Source organism: Sus scrofa, chromosome 14 (genome assembly GCF_054392235.1).
Source record: "Sus scrofa isolate SSC_HxYL_T2T_F1_AM1 chromosome 14, Sscrofa_HxYL_maternal_Yorkshire_Landrace_v2.0, whole genome shotgun sequence".
Taxonomy (NCBI): domain Eukaryota; kingdom Metazoa; phylum Chordata; class Mammalia; order Artiodactyla; family Suidae; genus Sus; species Sus scrofa.
The window spans coordinates 149,595,967-149,610,513 of record NC_139396.1 but is presented as its reverse complement, the minus strand read 5'-3'; the positions used below and the strand labels follow the sequence as shown (position 1 = coordinate 149,610,513).

The window sequence follows — 14,547 nt, the reverse complement described above, 5'->3', positions numbered from 1 at the left end:
TCCTGGACTGAGGAGGTCCACGCTGAGTCCTCCAGGTTGCTGGTGGTGGCCAGATGAAAGGAGGATGGTTCAGACATCAGATGCGTTTTGAGGTGTTTGAAATTTCAGCATAAGGAGTCAGGGGTGGTCATGAAGGATCAAAAAAAGTCATAGGCGAGAGATGGAGCTGGAGAGGTGGGCGGGGCAGACCAGATTCCCAGTGAGTGGACTGAGGGTGCAGGGCAGAAGCCAGGGAACGGATCAGAGAGGCCCTGCAGACTCGTAGGCAGTGAGACGTGATGGCGCCTGGACAAAGAAGTCGCAGTAGGGATGGAGAGGAAATTTCTGAGGTCAACTGGGCAACACTTGACTTGGAGATTGAACAAACTTGGATGGATACAGAAGGAGCCGTGAAAACTGGCTCAGTACCAGGTGTGTGGTGCTGCCTTTACTGAGAGCTGGCCCCCAGCGGGAAGTGGGTGGGGAGAGGATGAGCTGGGCTTTGGTTGAGTTGGAAGGGCCTGGGAGGCACCCGGGGAGACTCTCAGGGGGTCTGGAGCCCTGGAGGAAGGTCCGGCCCTGAGTTGGGAGGTGAGCATCCCTGGAGGTGGATGGAGGGGCCTCCTGAGTGCTGAGCTGCCCTGGCGGCTGGCAGTGTAGAGGGAGGAGAAAAATAGGAGGGTGTGAGTATATAGAATACCCTGGGAGCCTGGGGGTCAGGGGTGGTGTCCTAGGTTTCTCTGGGCTGGTGGCTTTGGACTGGGGCCCCGAAGGATGTCTGACGGGTACAAGGAGGGAAGGGAAGGGGGTGCCACACGTGGAGATGGAGGCAGCCTGTGTCCATGGCTGAGGAAGGTTGATGGTGGACAGGCTTCTTGGGAAAGAGACTACGGGAGAGGAAGGCTGGGCTCACCATTGTGGAAGGTGTTGAAGATCTCCCTAAAGAGTTGGGGCTTTTTCCAGAGCTCCCGTGGTGGCTCAGGGGTTAATGAATCTGACTGGTGTCCATGAGGATGCGGGTTCAATCCCTGGCCTTGCTCAGTGGGTTAAGGATCTGGAGTTGCCATGAGCTGTGGTGTAGATCACAGACACAGCTTGGATCCAGCATTGCTGTGGCTGTGGTGTAGGCCGGCAGCTATAGCTCTGATTGGACCGCTAGCCTGGGAACCTCCATATGCTGTGGGTGCGACCCTAAAAAGACAAAAAAAAAAAAAAAAAAAAAAAAGGGCTTTTTTTTCCCTGAGGATGAGGGAAGCCCAGGATGGTTTCGAGCATAAGGGAGACTCAATCAGAACCATGTTTACAGAAAGCACTTTCTGCCATCACTGCCCAGGCTTGTGTCCCTGTGACACTGGTGCTCAGTGGGCAGAGTGCTGGTGGCAGTCCCTGTCCTCTCCCCTGCTGCTCCACATAGCCTCAGCCCAGCCGTCTTCACTCAGCCGGATACATGAGCAGAATGGCGAAGGCAGCTGTAGGGTGGATGCAGGGACAAGCGGGGGCCCTTCCGCTCCTCCCCTGAGCCTGCTCTTCTAGATTGTCACCCGCACAGCTGCCTTACCCTTCCTCTTGCCTGCATTTGGGTGCCACACACTCCTGGCCTCCAGACCATCCCCTTGGTCTGCCTCTGAGACGGTGGGGCAAGCAAGCTGCCTCGGTAAGGGGAGGGTACTCTGTGGGAAGACACTCTTCTCTACCCTGGGAGTCCCTCTCCCATATTCCCGTAGGACCCATTGCCCTGCCCAACTGGCCACTGTCCACTTAGGAAAAAAAAAAGCTTATGACTCAATAATACCTAATACTTGTTGGATTGCTTACTATGCACCAGATCCCAAGTGAAGCGTATTACATGCATCATCTCATCTAGTCCTCTTCAGTCTTAGGAAGGGAGTTCTATTGTACCCATACCACAGATGAAAACATTAAGGCTCAGAGAGGTTAAATAACTCGCCTATGGTCTCACACACTGCCAGAGACTGCACATTTGGGATTTTTAATGCAGGCAGATAGAGGACAAGTTCATCCTTTTAACTCATCATGCCACCATTCCCTTCTGAGCAGACCCTGGTCTCTGTGCTCTCCCTGCAGCCCTCTGTCCACCACCTGTTCCACAAAGGGGTTTCGTGCTTAAGCCTCCCCTAAATGCGTTTGGCAGCTGGGGCCCATCTCAGGGCATAGGGGAAAGCCGGTGAATTTGATCTGGTTGAGGATTCCAGCCTCGGCACTTGCTGTGTGTGTTCTTGGAACCATCTCTTAACACTCTCAAGCCTGTTTCCTATTCTGCAAAGTGGGGACCGCTGGTCCCCTTCCTCTTAGAGTTATTCGGAGAAAATGAGATTAAGCTCTTAAGCATTTAGCATAGCGTCAGGCACCAGGGGAAGGATGTAGAAACTGTGATCATTAGAATCTCATCATCGCCCTGCCCTCGTTGCTACGTTGCACAGCGGACTCAGAAGCCCCCCCTGGCCAGGACCGAACAGGTGCCCGCCGTGCGTGTGTAACGGAGCCCCGAGGACAGGGAGAATGAATCATTGATTGCCCATGCCCTGAATTATTAATGTTGTATTCTCAGACTTCTAAGGAGGGCCCTGGCTGGAGCCCATATATGGAAAGGCTCCACGCAGCCTCCGCAGCCTCCAGCAAGCGCCTCCTGGGGTCCCGAGTTGCCATGGAGTCCTGCAGGCGGCCTGGAGGCGCACGCCCGCGGCGGTGGCCGTAGAGCGGCCCCCGCGCATGTCCTCGGTCTGCGGCCTGAGCACTGGCCGCGCCAGGTTCTGCACTGACCGCTCCTTTGGGACCCTGAGGGAGAGAAATAAACTGGAGCGCGCGTCCTGGGGAGAGAGGGGTGCCTCTGCGGTGCGTGCTGCAGGGCTTCGGCCCCCTGCTGTTCCAAAGGCTGGACGCGCAGCGGGGCCGAGGGGGCGCAAAATCTGGTCCCAGATGCTTGCCCACCCGAGCGCCTGGCGGGTGCCTGCGTCCGGCCGGAAGGCAAGCCGCGGATCCCGGGCCGCGCCACCACCCCCGGCCGCTGCCGGCTCCGGGGCGAGTCCCGGAGAGGAGGGGCCCGGCTAGGAGCTGCGGGTCTGGGCGGGAGGCTGGGCGGAACGCCGAGCCTGCCTTTCCTATTGGACCTTGGCTCGGCCGGGCGGGGCGCGGGGCGGGCCCGGGAGGAGCACAGGGAGGAGTCTGAGCTGCGGCGGCAGCCGCGTCAGAGCAGTGCTCCCGCTACCCTGCGGCTCAGACCTGGCCGGAGTGCCGCGGAGGACGCGGGACTGGGACCTGCACGGGCACTGGCGCTGCGCCGGAGGGTCCTCTCGCGGGCCGGGGCTGTGCGACCATGGCGGACAAGGAGGCCGGCGGCAGCGACACGGGGCCCCGAGGTGAGCGCGAGGCGGGCCGGGGAGAGGATGAAGCGCGCTCGGCCCGGCGCCCCGCAGCCCCCTCGCGGGCCGCGGGAAAGTGGGCGCCCCCGCCGCATCCTGGCCTAGCGGGCAGGGCCCAGGTCAGCACCGTGGAGAGGCTGGGAGTCCAGGGGGCTGGAGGTGGCTCCGCCGATCACGTGCTCTGCTCTCAGCTGGGGTGCGGACACTGCAGAGAGGACCGCGGCGCCCGCCCGCCCGGGCATGCCGCTGTCAGCGCCGCCGGGTGTTGCCTCCTTCGGGGCCGATGCGAGTTCGGATGAGAACTGCCTTCCCCCAAGTCCATCCCCTGCACGCTGTGCGGAAACGCCCGCGCTGGCCAGTTAAACTGCCGGCCTCGGGGTGGCCCTGTATCCCTAGCGGCTCATTTTCGTGACTCAGCGAGGCAAGAGTGGGAGCCAGGGGCAGTCAGATATTTGGACCTGTTCTCTCACCCAGCCGAGGCCGGACGTAAGCGCCTGGAGTGGGGGCTGTAGCTCCCGCCGAACTGCAGTCCACTCGCCATCCCCGCCCATCTCTGGGGATTCTCTGGGCTGAGAAGGAGGAAAGCGGCTGGGGCTCCACTGTCCCCTCTTGCCTGGGCAGGAGGTAGCGCCCGGTGCAGAGGACAGATGCTTGCATTTCGCAAATGTACCAGGGCCGCTTTCTTTAGGAAGCGTGGTTAGGGCCCAGAAAGTGGGGGGAGGGTGAGTGAGGAGCGAGACAGGACCTGGGGGTGTGGGGGAAGAGGGGAGGCAGCTCTTGGAGCCTAAGGCTATAAATCATGACCTCGCCAGCCGAAGGGACGGGCTGGCCAGGATTGTGGGTCCCAAGTGGGGAAAGTTGGGCGCACAGAGGGCGCCGCGCGTCCCTGACCTGCAGAGCCTTGGCAGGAGCAGCTGCCGGAGCGGAGCGTGGCCCGGCGGCTTCCTCCAGAGCGACAAGGCAAGCTTCCTAGCACGGGTGAGATTAAAATGCCTAGGACGTAAGGGAAATTCATCCAGGAAAGGAGCGCTGGGCTCTGCGGGGGACCCCACCAGAGCTGGGGAAACTGAGTCAGGTGGCATCACAACCACCACAAGTGTACTCACGGTCTTGCTGCGGGTGGCCATGTCCCCCGCCCTGTACTTCGCTCGGAGCCGCACCTGCCCCCTCCCCGGCCCATTGTTCCTGCGGATCTGGGAGGTGCCTCGCTATACAGCACTGCAGTGGTGGGGGAGTGCTGGGGGAGGGGGAGATCCTGACAAGGCTCACTCCTGGGAGGGACGTGGAGAGCCCAGGCGGTGCCCACACACAGCATCCCGAATTTGCCCCCCTTTCTTGCCCTTCCTCAGCTGGTGAACGGGGGTAGTGGGCTGGAGGCTGTCTTTGTCTGAACATCACTCAGCAATTGGATGGATTTATCTTTTCCCCGTTTCCTTTAAATTGGAAAAAAAAAAATTAGAATGATAGGGAGGAATGTCAGAACTGCTAAGAATTGCTAAAGCTTAAGTTAGTGAACCAGTGTCTTGCCTCTCATGCTAGAATAGTGGGTGTCTGTATCTGATGCAAGATTGGCCATAGGATTTGTCAAATCAGAAGAGTGAGCAGAGATGTGCGCTAGTTTCTCCCTCCCCCAATTTCCACTTTGGTAAAGTGGAATTCCACGTGCACACGGGAACACACACACAAACACACACACACACAGTGTAGCTGTCTCTCCTCAAGCTGAGAGAGCTTCCCATCCAGAAGGGTGTTGGACCACCTGCCACTGTTCACCTGTATCTATTCTAGAGTGTTTTTTCACTTCCAGTGATCTGTAGTTCAAGGTGTGCTGTGACAATTCCAGGCACATGGACTTGGGACACAGAGCAGGCTGTCCCTTGGCAGCTCACTGCTTCTCTCTGGCCTCCATCCCTTCATCTATAAAATGAGGGATATTAATAGTACCTCATAGGAGCAGAGCCTGCTCACCCACCACCTAACACATCTATTTCTAAGGTTTCCTCATTGCATATTCTGTGCTGGGCAATGAACAGGCTTTATTTTGGTTTTTAAAGCCTCAAACAAACCTGTTACCAGCCCCTGCCCTTTTCCTGGGTAGGAAATCTCAACATAGGTTGAATAACCTATCCAAGGTCACACATCTAGTAAGTATTAATTTGGACCCAGGCCATCTGATTCCAGGGCTTCAGCCCTTCACCACCATCCTGTAATGACCCACGTGGGCCAGTGATTGCTATTCCTTTAAGGAACTGAAAATGATTGTTCTTCAGGGGATTAGTTCAAGGATTCTCTTGGTGCCAGAGGCATCAAATTGTGTTGGGACTCCTGAGCAGTGGGAGCCCCCAGGGTGGGATGTGCTAGAAAGAGTCTGGCCATAAAACTTTTCCCAACAAATCAAGTGAGGGTGGGGTGGGGAGTGGGGGAGGTGCCCGTGAAACAAAAATGGCAGGTTGGTAGTTGTTGAAAGTGGGTAGTGGTAAGTTCATGACTCTTTCTTTCTTTTCTTTTTTTTTCCCCTTTTTTGGCCACCCCTCGGCCTATGGGGTTCCTGGGCCAGGGATCAGCTCCAAGCTGCAGTTGCGACCTAAGCCGCAGCTGCAGCAACACCAGATCCTTAACCCACACTGGAGATGGAACCTGTGTCCCAGCTCTCCCAAGACTCCGCTGATCCTGTTGTGCCACAGTGGGAACTCGCATGACCATTCCTTGCTGTTCCATTTGCTTTGTATGTGTTTGCAAATTTTCTTAATAGGACATTTATATTAGTTAATTTACAAAATCAGAAGGGCTTCCCTTTTAACCCCTGGAGCTTGAGACCCGAAAAGGCTGAATGACCTTTAATCCCGCCCCAGCAAGATGGAGCTGGTTGACACTTGGAACCCTAGAAGGATGAGATGAAGTGGGTGAGGGACCCTAGGGTGGTTCAGGCTGGACTAGCTCCTCCCGTGACTGAGTCAGGGCTAAGTGTGGGCAGTAGAAACCTAGTCATTTGCTCCAGGGCTGAGGGAGGCACAGCAGGCAGGGGCTTTGCCGGGGTTGGAGGTATTTCTGGAGGTGGTGCTTTGGACCTTGGAGCTGAGAGTCTTGCTATCTTGGCAGATAATCATAATTTTAAAAAAATTCTTTTTTTTGGGCTGCATCCATGGCATGTGGAAATTTCCCGGGCTAGGGACTGAACCCGAATCACAGCAGCAACCCAAGCCACTGCACTGACAACGCAGGATCCTTTACTGGCTGTGCCACAAAGGAACTCCAAAAGCTATTTTACTTTTTTTTTTTTTTTTTTTTTTGGTCTCTTAGGGCCACACCTGCGGCATATGGAGGTTCCCAGGCTAGGAGTCGAATTGGAGATGTAGCCACCAGCCTAAGCCACAGCAACACCAGATCTGAGCTGCATCTGCAACCTGTACCACAGCTAAGATCAACCTTTATGCCACATCCTTAACCCACTGAGCGAGACCAGGGATCAAACCCACGTCCTCATGGATACTAGTTGGGTTTGTTAGCTGCTGAGCCATGACTGGAATGCCAAACATTTTACCTTTTAAAAATTTTATTTATTTTTTACTTTTTATAGCTGCACCTGTGGCACATGGCAGTTCCTGGGCTGGGGATGAACTGGAGCTACAGCCACTGGCCTACACCACAGCCACAGCAACGCAGGATCTCAGCCGCCTCTGAGACCTACACCACAGCTCACAGCAACACCAGATCCTTAACCCACAGAGTGAGGCCAGGGATCGAACCTGCATCCTTGTGGACACTACATCGAGTTCTTAAGCCACTGCGCCACAACGGGAATTCCCACAAACCGTTTTAAATCGTGATGTTTATTGAGGACTTTGTTTCTACGGAAATGTGAGAATATTGAATTACCTCATTTGCTCTGATCACATCTGTTGTTGGATGAATGACTCTAGGAGGGCGTCATTACGGAGAAGAAAGAGGCGAGGCCGGTGTTGTATAGCTGCAAGTGGGCTGAGAGAGGGTTAGGAGGTGGCCCAGCTGTACAGCCTCTCCCAGCACTCGCTGGGCCCTCAGGGAATTGTGCTGGTGTCTGAATAAAGGATACGGGACTAATAGAGCTGATACGAGTGGGGCTGCCCCACTTCCCTATGGTCACCAAACTAAAGAGGGATGTGGAAACATGCTGGTTGTGGCTTCCCAAGATGCCAATAAACAGTCCAAGTGATGCTCTGGGAATCACCAGTTCCGGCTGTGGCCACGGGATCCACTTCCACGTCCACAGCTGCCTCTGCAGCGGTGTTCCCTGTCGCTGTGGTCCCTAGACACCTCCCCCCACCCCCATGCATGTTTCCCACCCTATGTCTTGCACTTCCCAGAGCCCTTTCATCTTTGGCCCTCCTGCAGTTCCCTTTGTCTGGAACATCCTCACTTTCTCTAGCAAACTCCTCTTCATCCTTCAAAACTCAGTTCCGGTATCACTTCTTAGGAAGCCTTCCCGGACCCCTCCATCTGGATGAGATCCTGCCTGTGTGTTCCCAAAGCCTTTGGTACTAACCATGGGTAATCCCAACTAGTGTTCATCTCAATTTTATATGTGACTATTCCATTGACTCCCTCGACAACCCTATGAAGTTGGTGTTATTTACACCCATTTTGTTGATGAGGCAGTTGAGACCTTCGAGAAATTTGGTAATGTTGCTCCGCCCATGAATCTATTCACCCAGCCAATACTGGAGTTGGGGTACAAGCCTAAAAGCTTGTGCTCTTTCTCTCGATGCCTTTTCTCCCAACAAGGTCAGGGACTGTGTCTTTCATTTCCCTGCTCTGCTCCCTGGTGCTCAGTAAACGTCCAACTGCGCTGAGCGACTCAGCAAGCTGGGAGGGAGCACAGCCGTGGGGAACGGCATCCACATCCAGCCCACTCCGCAGGGAGGTGGCGCTTCTAGAAACGCGGATGTTCAGGAGTGGGTGGAAGCTGAAGGGGGAGGCGGGTGGGGCTCCATCAGTCCTCGAAGAGATGTGACTTTGATTCCAACAAGGCTTTGAGTGACGACTCAATCTTGAGGGGGCGACATGCTCTCTTGTCGCATAAATAGGCCTCTTTGGTGAGGGAGAAAGCTTCTTTATTATCGCTGCGCATAATTAGAATGGCAGGGAGGAACCAGGGCCTTTAATGAATGAGCAGCATGTGGCAGGGAGCAGTCGCCTCCCACCCGGGTCTGGGCATCGCCAGGAGAGTGGGGTGAGCCAAGGAGACAACCAAGAAGAGCAGGCTCTGCTCAGAAATGACACTGGCCCCATGGCAGTGGGCTCTGCAATTCCTTGCTGCCTTGGTTTTATTGCATGTGACTCTCAGGCCTGCTCTTGGTCGAGATGAGATGTGCATTGGAGGTGTGGCGGGCTGGAGGAGCAAAGTGGCTTCGGAGCCCAAAGATTGTGGGCCAGCTCCACTTAAACTTTCCTTGCCTGGTCTGTGAAAGGGGTACGTGATGCGTGCTCAGTCTGCTGTGGGATCAGTGGAGATAACAGATGGGCAGGAAACTTTTTTTTTTTTTTTTTAAATATATTGAGTTCTTTCCCCATAGGAGCAAGGGAGAGCCGGCCTTCCTGCCTCTACCTCCCAGATGCCCGCTGGGATTGCTGTTGCCTTGTGTGACATGGTGGCGAGTCCAGCTTTCTTTGGAGGCTTCACAAGAAGGGCAGATGCTACTCTGATTTTTCTGGCATGGGGCTACCTGAGAAGTATGTTCAGGTCCTGATACCTTTAGAAACTCAGGCCTCTACTCTGAAGCCAGATCCTGGGAGGGGTTGGACTCTTCTTTCCTGGCAAAAACGAAGTCCGCCCTCTTTGTTTTTTTTTTGTTTTTTTGTTTTTTGTTTTTGGCAGAGGGTTGCTCCTGAAGCATATGGAAGTTCCCAGGCTAGGGGTCTGGAGCAGCTGCCGGCCACAGCCACAGCAACATGGGATCTGAGTCACATCTGCAACCTACACCACAGCTCATGGCAACCCCTGATCCTTAACCCACTGAGCCAGGCCAGGGATCGAACCCGCATCCTCATGGATACTAGTTGGGTTTGTTACCACAGAGCCATGACGGGAACTCCAAAGTCAGCCCTCTTTGAACACCTTTCCCCATCTCTGCAGATTCTACTGGTGGGAAGTAAGAATGAGAGCAGCTGTCCTCCAGGGCTGGTCCCGAAGCACCTGGTGTCAGGAGCCATACTTTTTTGGTCTCTGGGCATCCCCTGGGGTTAGTTCCCATAGTGGTTCTCAATCCTGGTGCCTGTTAGAAACACCTGGAGACTGTTTAATATTCCTGATGCCCAGGCCTCATCTCAGAATGACTGCACCGGGACCTTCTGGGTGAAGTCTGAGAATCATTGGGTTTCCACGTGTCTGCATTTCAGACTTGGGACCTCAGCACGTGGTGGGTGGAAGGCAGGGAGCAGCGGACATGGTTCAGTCCCTGATTCTGGACTCTCTGAGTCAGCAGAATTTTAGCACCAGCTTTGTGTTAAATGCTTCGCTGGTATCGTCTCCTTTAATCTTCATAAACACTCCATGAAGTGGGTGATCGTACACATGAGGCCGGACAGAATTAAGTGCATCCCCCAGGGTGACCTTGCTCTTGGGGATGATGTTATGACAGGGCTCAGGGCAGCCAGGGAAGCCTCCTCAGGCACATCTTATCCTCAGGGAATTGATTCTCAGTCTTCAGCCACTTGAAGGTTCTGCTTCCTGCTTCCACTCTATGTACCAACCACCCAAATCGTGATGTATTGATTATTTTAAAAATTGACCTATTGTTTTTTTTCAAAATTTAAGTCTTATTTATATCAATTCCATAAACAGAAAACCTGTGCCATTTGTCATAAACAGAAGGTAACCACAGCCCAAATGCTTGGAAACCCAAACAAAGCTAGTCCACGTTAGGCAGATGCTGCTGCCTGTAGAAGCCTTTGCGGCAAGGCTGTGTTCTGGGTACAGAGGGAGGCTAGAGAGTTTGAGAAGAGGTCAAGGACATAGGAGCACCAGACTCTTTCATAGAATCAGACTCAAGAGGGGCTTGAACAGGAAGGGAAAGTTGTTAGGAATCACCTGGGGGAGGTCATTATAATTCTTATTCCCAGACTTTCTAGAATTAGACCCACCAGGGAAATGGGGCCTGGGGATATATTTGCAGAGCTCATCCATATGTCTTATAAGTAGGCGAGAACTAGTGTGAAATGTGACTGCCTGGCTCCTGGCCCACCAGGAAAATGGGACTTTCCTTCCACGGGACCCTGCACTAGACTGTGTTGCCCTGGGTTGGCCAGTTGGGGAAAAGAGACATTCCAGTGGGATTTTATGGATTTTATTTACTCCTATAACCCCTGGTTAGTGCTGAGCAGACTTCCTGGATCATGGTGAATTTCTGCTATTCCCGTTTACTGCTACGAATACCATGGATGCAGCTAAGGCAGTTACCAGAGGCTGCATTTCATCCAGGAGGCTCAGAAGAGAGAAGGGCTGGAAGAAACCTCTGCTAGAAAGTGGCAGACCCAGCCTGAGCCTCAGGCCTTGCAGCTTCTTGTCCAGCAGGCCCAGGACTTTGGAGGAGAGCTGGTGTCTCAGGATGCTGGCCCCGTTTGGCTTCCACTTGGCCCTTTGCCAGGGCTCTGAGCTCCAGGGTGGGTTTACTGACTGGAGCACCAGCGGGGTTCAAGGTCTCTTTGTATCCCTGGACTCTATCCAGAGCTGCCAGACCTCTGCCCTCAGATGGACTCTCAGCCCATCGCCGTCGGACAGGCTCAGCCTGCTGTACTGACGCCTCAGATCTGGAGCTTTGCAGATTCTGCTCTGAGCTCTGCCAGGACCACCCTCCTCTTCCAGCCTTGACCATGACCTGGCAGCTGTGGATGTCATGTGGGTGGGGACAATGGCTGCTCCACAGCACCCCTTCTGGGGAACTGTGAACTGCAGCGTATGCGCCTCAGTTTTAGTCCCTTTATTTTTAGGCTGCGCATGTGTCTGAATTCATGGGGACAGGTCTAGTCTCTGCCGTTTGTCCCAGTGAAAATATGAATGGCGACTCTGTTTATTTTCCGAGTATCTCAGTTTGGAAGATAAATTATGTGATTGCGCTACTTATCTCTGGCCTCTTCTCAGCCATCTGGGCCTCAAGAGGGACGAGGGAGGCAGGAGGGTACGTGGTTAAACCCGAGTTTTGGGCTCTGATGCTTCTGATTTCAGATGTGTTTTACATCTGAATGTAACATTGCTGTGACTCAGTTCCTTCGGCTGTAAACAGAGATGATTAATAATCCTGATGCATTAAAGTGCTGTGGCAATTAAGTGAGAGAAAATATGCCTGGGGCTAAGCATGAGCCTGGTACCTAGAGTGGGCTCATTAAATAGCTATAATTGATTATTGTCACTGTTGGTTTGATTCAGGAGATGTACTGGTGAAATGTGTGATCTGGAGCTAGACTGCCTGGGTTCAGGTCTAGACTGTGTCATTTACCTGTTCTGTGGTCCTGGCAGGTTACTTAACCTCTCAAAGCCTCAGTTTTCTCATCTGTAACATACAGATGATAATACTCTTCCTCATACGGTTTTTGTGAGGATTAAATGAGTTTATACAAGAAAAGCACTTAGAACAGAGCTGCCCACAAAGTAGATATTGCATTAATGTTAGCTGTTATTATTAGCTGTTATTGTTATTGTGAATAATAGTTCCCATGTTAAATTCTTAGAGGCAGGAGGAATTATCCAGTGTATTAGTTTCCTATGGGCACCATGAAAATGATCACAAACTCAGTGGTATAAAACAACATAAGTGTATTACCTTAGAGTCTGGAGGTTGGAAGTAATTCCAAAATGGGTCTTACTGGTCTAGAATCAAGGTGTTGGCATAGCTGTCTGGAGGCTTTAGGGGAGAACCAGCTTCCTTGCATTTTCCAGCTCTAGAGTCACCTGCATTCCTTGGCTTGTGGCCTCTTCTTCCATTGTCCAACTCCATGGCTCCAGTCTCTGCTTCCATTGTCACATCTCCTCCTTGGCTCTGGCCATCCTACCTCCCTCTTATAAGGTTCCTTGCAGAAGGACCTTTTATTAGGTCCGCCTCGAAATCCAGGATCATCTCCCCATCTCAAGATCCTTAATCTAATCACATCTACAAAATCCTGGAGTCCCCGTTGTGGTGCAGCGAAAACGAATCCAACTAGTATCCACGAGAATGTGGGTTCAATCCCTGGCATCGCTCAATGGGTCAGGGATCCAGTATTGCTGTGAGCTGTGGTGTAGGTTGCAGATGGCTTGGATCCCTCATTGCTGTGGCTGTGGTGTAGGCCAGCAGCTGTAGCTCTGATTTGACCCCTAGCCTGGGAATTTCCATATGCACTGGGTGTGGGCCTATAAAAATAAAAAATAAGTTAAATAAATAAAAATAAAAACAAGATCTCTTTGTCACATGTTCATGGGTTCCAGGGCTTAGAACACAGGCATACTGGGGAGGCCATTATTCAGTTTAGCATAGCCAGAAAGATTTAGGTTGTTAGAGAGGCTTCAGTCTTCCCCAGAAGCAGACTGAATGTTGGGGACTGTTCCTCCTCTGTGTTTTGCATGTGTTGGGTTCCTCTTGAACCTGTTGCATGATGCTTTCCTGGAGTTGGGGTATTGGTCAGTCGTTGGCTTTTACTCAATCCTGGTAGGGTCCTTGGAGACATTGCCACCTTCAGGGCTGGAGAGCCCCTTCTCTGGGGCCTAGGGAATCATTGAGACCTGAATCAAAGGTTTATTGGCTCCCAAGTGGAGAAAACTATTAACTTATTCAAGAATTAGCAAAACATCTACAAAATATTGCCATATATCTGCTTGTGCTATGGAACAAGCTATCCTAGGATTTCATGGCTTAAAACAATAGCCATTGTATTTGCTCCTGATTCTGTGGGCAGGTCTCTGCTGGGTAGGTCTTTTGCTGGCTTTGCCTGGGGTCACTAATGTGACTGCAGCTATCTGATGACTCAGCTGGGCTGGAGAGTCTCATTCATGGGCCTAGGGGTTGATGGTGGCTGGTGGCTGGGTTCTTCCTCCATGTGGTCCTTTATCCTCCAGGAGACTCCTGTACCTGGTGGCCTCAGGGAGGCAAGAGGAGGAGAAGGAGGCTGCCAGGCCTTGAGACCTTCCTCAGAAGTCGTATAAAATGACTCCTGCTGCATTCTAGTGCTCCAAGCAAGTCACCAGGCCAGCCCCAATACACAGGGTGGAGAAACAGACTCCACCTGTTAATGGGAGGTGCCGCAAACAATTTGTGGCTATTTTTAATCTGACAGAGTCAGCTTGATGCAAATGTTAAAGTAGAACATTTAAACCTTAGAAACTTGTAGTGTAGTTTCAAACAACTCGTAGGTTGGCTTTTCTTACTTTTTAAGGTATTCTGTGCGTACAGACCAATTGTCTAGAAATCGGCCCTTTGTAAATCCGATGTTGCAGTCAAATGATCTTAAAACACACTTGCAGTTGTCCTCCCCAGAAATTATTTGTTGCAACCTGCATTTCTATGATGGATATGTGGGGAATGATGTGTTGGCTCGTTGCCAGTTTTCCCCAGTGTGTTTATGTTTTTGGTGGGTTGGGATGTGCTTTCTCATGATTAAAGATCAATGAGAATTAAGAACAAAGCCAACTGTATATAAAGGCACTTCCCTTTGGTGCAGGTTGTGGCTGTTCGATACCTTCCCGTCTCCTTAAGCTCTAGGGGGAAGCTCAGCGGGCAGATAAAGGAGCTGAAAGGTGTTGCCCCTGCAGGCGAGCAGTGGTGCAGGTGACACCCTGGATGCGGCTTTGCATTTTGATGAGTTTGGTCTGTGTCAGAAGTGCCCCGAGGTCCTTCATCTCAAAGAGGGAATAAGCGCCAGCAACTTATTCGTGTGGCCTCGGGTCCAGAGCCAGGTGGCTGCTGAGCCAGGCTATCACTCGAGCATGACTGGTTTTGGAAAGGCTTGGGTTCAAGGTTCTGTCGGTCTGACGGGACCGACTGTGTTCTCCCCATGAATCTTGTTATTTTTAGTGGGGGATTTTACCAACTGTGAAGATGTTGTAACAAATACACTGCAGTGTAGCAGCAGCAGTATCTGTTCATTTTGGCTGTGGGATGCATGTCCATTTAAAAATGATGAGATGAAGAACGGCTCAAATGAGTTGGCCAACAGGAAGAGCCTCTCATCGCTCAACTGCTTT

At 52.5% G+C, this 14,547-nt stretch overlaps 1 protein-coding gene across 4 annotated transcripts in view; it reads left to right on the top strand.

The window, feature by feature from the left end:
• HSPA12A (heat shock protein family A (Hsp70) member 12A) overlaps positions 1-14,547 on the top strand; it is a 177,453-nt gene that overhangs the window by 97,195 nt on the left and 65,711 nt on the right. The window contains exon 1 of one of the 4 annotated variants that reach the window (XM_021073401.2): positions 3,187-3,356. The exons of the other annotated variants lie outside the window; for them this stretch is intronic. Coding sequence (XP_020929060.2) covers positions 3,314-3,356 — 43 coding nt within the window. The 5' untranslated portion in view covers positions 3,187-3,313. Of the gene's footprint in view, positions 1-3,186; positions 3,357-14,547 lie in introns of those variants that run through there. 4 annotated transcript variants of the gene reach the window in all.